Consider the following 4855-nt stretch of genomic DNA (forward strand, 5'->3'; position numbering starts at 1 on the left):
TAATATATATTATTACCCTATAGTGGGTGAACAGTTTACTTGTATTAACTATATTTATGTTATATTTGTTATATTCTTCATCTTCTCCATCTTATACTTTTATACGAGATGAGTTTCATAATAAGTTTGATGAGTAATATTCAAAACTATTTTTGTTCGCCCATGTATTAGTAATAATACATAAAATGCTTTTTTAGTGCAACATGTGGTGATTGGAAGATTTGATCAGTCAAAACTTGGTTGCTAATTAAATATAAGATGAAAGTCTCTAAGTTTTTCTTAAACTATACAACAAATATTGTCATTACCAACCATTTTAATAAAAATTAACAACTTTCCTTTATCTTCTTGAACTCTTGAATATGGGGCCTTTTGTCAAGTGTCACATGTTTATGCTTTCAAGGACAACACATTAAAATTGAAAATGACCAAATGACTATAATCAGCTAGTTTGGTCAAACTATATTTTCATTTTGAAAGATTCAAATTCGTAGATTACATCAGGCAAATGTTCCAACACAAAAACTGACTTGAAAAACTTTCAAACTCCCCTAAAGCCCCATGTGAAGGAGTTATAGTAGCAACCTGCTATGCCATGCCCGTTTTCTTTACACAGAAATGGTGCCTTTAAAAGCAAAAAAATCTCTTTTACATCTTACAGAATCATCAAATACAAACCTAAACATTGGCCATAATCATTAACAAAAGCTTTACTAACAAGAAAAGTGATGCAACCAAACTGCAAATTAATCTACGATAAATATTCGAGCAATTCTTGATGCAGAAACTGCACTGAATAACCAATCAAAAACAGCCACAAATTCATCTGTTTGGCAAGATTGTAAGATTTACAGGGTTTAACCAGCATTCGAGCAAAGTTAAAATTGAAAGCGTCGGACCGTTCCATGGGAAAAGAAGAATTCTTTTTTATTTTTTGACACTTGCTAGAAAATGTTTATACGAAAAAACCATGGAAGAACAAAAGCTATTACCAGACATGCCATCAAGAAGTTACAGAATGGCTGTCCTCTCCAACATCCCCCACCCCTGTTTGATGTGTTTCCATTGCTATCTACTGACCTCCCCTCGTTCCACTCTTCCATAAATCTGTTGTCCCCAACTCCTTCGACGTTTTTGGCAGTCTCACCACAAATTTCGCACATTCTGTATTAACCAAAATGATTATGATTAGATAATCATCAGCTCATTTGACAATATGAAACATAATGTAGTTTTTAAAAACAGGAATTGCCAATTGGCATGCCGTAGTTTTGGACTCTTTTCCTTATATGTTCTCATGCAAATGTACAGAAACAAGCAGTTGACTTTATCAATGTGACACCATTCAATACTTAAATCTCTTGTGCAGCATATTTCAACTTCAAGGAAATTACTTCGTTTCAACTTGGGAGCGCTAGCTCCACAATCCATTTGGCAGTTTGTAACTGAAATGCCCAAAGCTCTGAAATTATCTTTAAATCTATCATTGAATTGTACAAACACAATCAGCCATCAAATATCACTCTCAACTCAGGAGTTAGTATCAAAATCCACTTAAAATGGTCGAAGGGACACTTGGAAAAGGGAAGTTTTAAGTTTGAACCAAAAGAGGTGATAACTTTATATCATTATATGTGTAGTTACTACCCTAACAAACCAGTTAATGATTCATCAAGGCTACTACAAACGACTGAATTGGAAATCCCTCACTGGCAAAAGCATAAAAATAAACATTTCATAATCCTTTCATAATATTCAACAACTATATTTGAACCCCTTAGACACGTGATTGCTACTTTATGTCATTGCTTCATTTTATTGATTGTGTAACTGCTCGTGCCACCTAGAAAGACGCTTTAGGGGAAGAGATACTTAATTCGATGAACCATTATTACAATTTTCCAATACTATATCTGAAGGAAGAACCAAGTTGGTATAGCAGCGGTGGATTTAAATTGATAGCATGAAACAAAATCAATGGTAGACTAACTTTACAGGAGACTTTTATACATGAAAGAAACCAACAAAAGGATGGATACAGCCTGAAACTTTCTTCCTCCATATTCATAAGCGGGCTCTTTTTCCTTGTTTAGAGAGCAATTTAATCTCCCCAATCTCCAGAGATGGAAGGGCTTTCTATTTTTACAGGTCAGTAAACTCAATTGGGTAATCCTTTAAGGACGCAAAAGGGGCAAAAAATACTATACTCTAAAACAAATGAGGAAAGATGAAAGTCAAAAGTATTAGTTAAATGGCCGGATTAGCAGCTAAAGCAATAGAACAAAATTAGACAACCAAAACCACAAAACTTCATCAAATGTCAATGCCAAATCCTAAACAAAAGGTACATAATTTCATATTAAACTAGAAGAAAGAGAGGAGAAAGAACCTGTTTCCTTTCAGCTTGAACCATGCCTCAGCACAGTGACTATGCGCAATTCCCAGCTCATCTTTGCAATCACAACCAAGTTGAATCAATTCTGAAGTACTGGTCCCAGTTTTAGCCTCTGAAGCTTGGTTGGAAGCCAAATGGCAGATCCTACAGACCTTTTCTCCATTCCAGTCATCAATAAACCCTTTACCCCCTTTTGGCTTTACATTTATCAACATCGGATTGTCCTTCGCTTCTGACATCTTTGATTTTACATTCATCTTTTCCAAATCCTTCCTCAACCCCATTTCATTGTTCTTCACAAGCGATTCTTCGTTTTCACCTCCAGATGCAGCCCCATCTGAATCAATAACCAGAACGGTTTCTGAAGGGTTCAGATTCGAACCCTCCCTTGTCTCTCGATTAACATTTGGTGAAGCTTCTCCACTGAAGCCGAACGAAGTTCCAGTGGCTCCCCCGTGAGCTTCCTTGTCGCCGCCGGCAGAGGCGGCGCTTTCTGGGATTACCACAATGGTAGCCTCGATCCTATCGCCATTAACCAAATCGATAGTGAGTTTCGGCTCCCCTGTTTCTATTCGACTCAACACATCCCCACCACCATCTCGGCGATTCCTTTCTTCTCGATCCATTAACCAAAAGGGATTTTCCCCTAAACCCAGTTTCCGGCAGAAGTTGTTCTGAAATACTTCGTTCACAAAACTAATAACTCATCACAGCATCAGAATGCATCGCTCAACTAATTGATACACAATGAAAATTCAATCGAAAATCCAAGTGGGTAATCAACCACGAAAAGGGGGTAAGATAAACCCAAAAGAGAACAAGAATCGTCCCATCTTATAATCCAAAGTCTTCACTGTATATGAGAAACATCATTTGCATACAACTTTCTTTCACCAATGGAAGATATCAATGCCTTGCTGGTGAGGAGAAACTCTACAGAACGAGGTGAGTAGAGAGTTTACTTTTAAATACCAAAATTTTTTCTGGGGAAAGCGTTTACTTCATAAATTGAAAATGAAAACAAAAATATAGAGATCTGGCCATCTGGGTCGTCTCCAATTGGCCTCCTCCAGGTGAAATGCCTCTCTTTCCCCCCTCTTACTCTCTCTCTCTCTCTCCGGCAGTAGTATCTCGATGTGACATAAAAAAAATAAAGGATAAACACTAATCTGAGGGGAGAGTGTGAAATTAGGTATAAGTAAACGACTGCGAAAAAGTAAACCGTGGGAAATTGAATACAATACAATTCATCTTTATGAGAAGCAAATTGGGTATGTAATGAAAGCAACTAAAATGGAAGGGATAAGTATCCTTCACTGATTCCATTGGAAACTTACGCAAACCAACTTGGTCTTTATCGCAAAGAAAGTGAAACACGACAATTTGTGTTTTAAGAAATAATATACAAACTCAATTTCACTGTTAAAACTGATTTGTATATTGTTTTTCTTGTTAATATTTAAATTGGATTCTTGTAATGATGTCGAGGCATTTAGAATGGGTAAAAGTAGCTGTTTTTGTGTTGGTAGACGGTGACAAAATTCCGAAGCCAAACCAGACCCACATCATTTTTTCCATCAAATCCAACCTGTTTGCCTTTTCTTTTTCCAAATTCCAAACATTTTCATTTTCTTTAGGTTGAATTTGTCCTAAGAACCCTACGCTTTGTCGTTGTTCATGTTCTTCAACTTCTCCATGTCCTTCTTGATGAATCCATTTTAATTCTAGAATTTTTTAAAAAAATTTTAAACTTTTCTTCAAACTCAATTTTTGTAATTTTAATATTAATTATATATATTACCTAATTAATATTAGGAAATATTTTCAAATATAAAAAAGAAAATGAACCATAATATTTATAAATATAACAAAATATCATTCTCAGTGATAGATATCAATGAAACCTAAGGAGTTTAGAAGTAAAAGCTGAGGAGTAGGAGTTGTGAACTCTACTCCTTATTTATAACATTTATTAGGTGCGATTGTGATATTTTTTAAATTTAAAAATATTTTTAACAGTTTTGTTATTTAAAACAATTTCTTCAAAATTAATTTGTGGCTCCCAAAGTATATTATATACACAGAACTTTGTTTCGGCCGATATGCATTTTAATATGCACCGAACCAAAAAGTGGTTTGTATTGTACAATTTAAGTAAAGTAAAGATGGATTGTCCACTTAAAAAGTAAAAAGTAAACAAAAGAAATCCTTAACAAAGATTTTCAGACTTGGCAGAGGACAAAATTAAAGATCGGGAAAAAAAATTAATTAACAAAATATAGTTAAACATTTACACCACCTTTTTCTCTCCCGTCAATTCCCTCCTTTCAGGATGGTTAAATATTATTCCAATTCTCCCCTCTTATTTTAATTTAATATTTTATTTTCTGTTCGTCATGTAATATTTTCGAGTAATTAAAAATAGTAGTCATTATAAATAATTTTAGACTAAATTATAAG

General features: G+C 34.6%; 1 protein-coding gene across 1 annotated transcript; it reads right to left on the reverse strand.

Annotated features, from left to right (window-relative positions):
- Positions 1 to 726: 726 nt before the first annotated feature.
- LOC120074540 lies at positions 727 to 3732 on the reverse strand. The gene is made up of 2 exons (XM_039027694.1): positions 2390 to 3732; positions 727 to 1164 (listed from the first exon to the last, which is right to left on the reverse strand). Exons 1-2 carry the CDS (start codon positions 3019 to 3021, stop codon positions 945 to 947), a joined length of 852 nt encoding a protein of 283 aa, XP_038883622.1. The 5' UTR covers positions 3022 to 3732; the 3' UTR covers positions 727 to 944.
- Positions 3733 to 4855: the final 1123 nt, after the last annotated feature.

Source organism: Benincasa hispida, chromosome 3 (assembly GCF_009727055.1).
Source record: "Benincasa hispida cultivar B227 chromosome 3, ASM972705v1, whole genome shotgun sequence".
In the NCBI taxonomy this organism is placed as follows: domain Eukaryota; kingdom Viridiplantae; phylum Streptophyta; class Magnoliopsida; order Cucurbitales; family Cucurbitaceae; genus Benincasa; species Benincasa hispida.

Bases quoted from the DNA above. Each gene is read 5' to 3' on its own strand.
- LOC120074540 (XM_039027694.1), bottom strand. From the start codon at position 3,021: ATGGATCGAGAAGAAAGGAATCGCCGAGATGGTGGTGGGGATGTGTTG. The intron at 1,165-2,389 runs GTTCTTTCTCCT...TGGTTAATACAG, and splicing joins TTCAAGCTGAAAGGAAACAG to AATGTGCGAAATTTGTGGTG.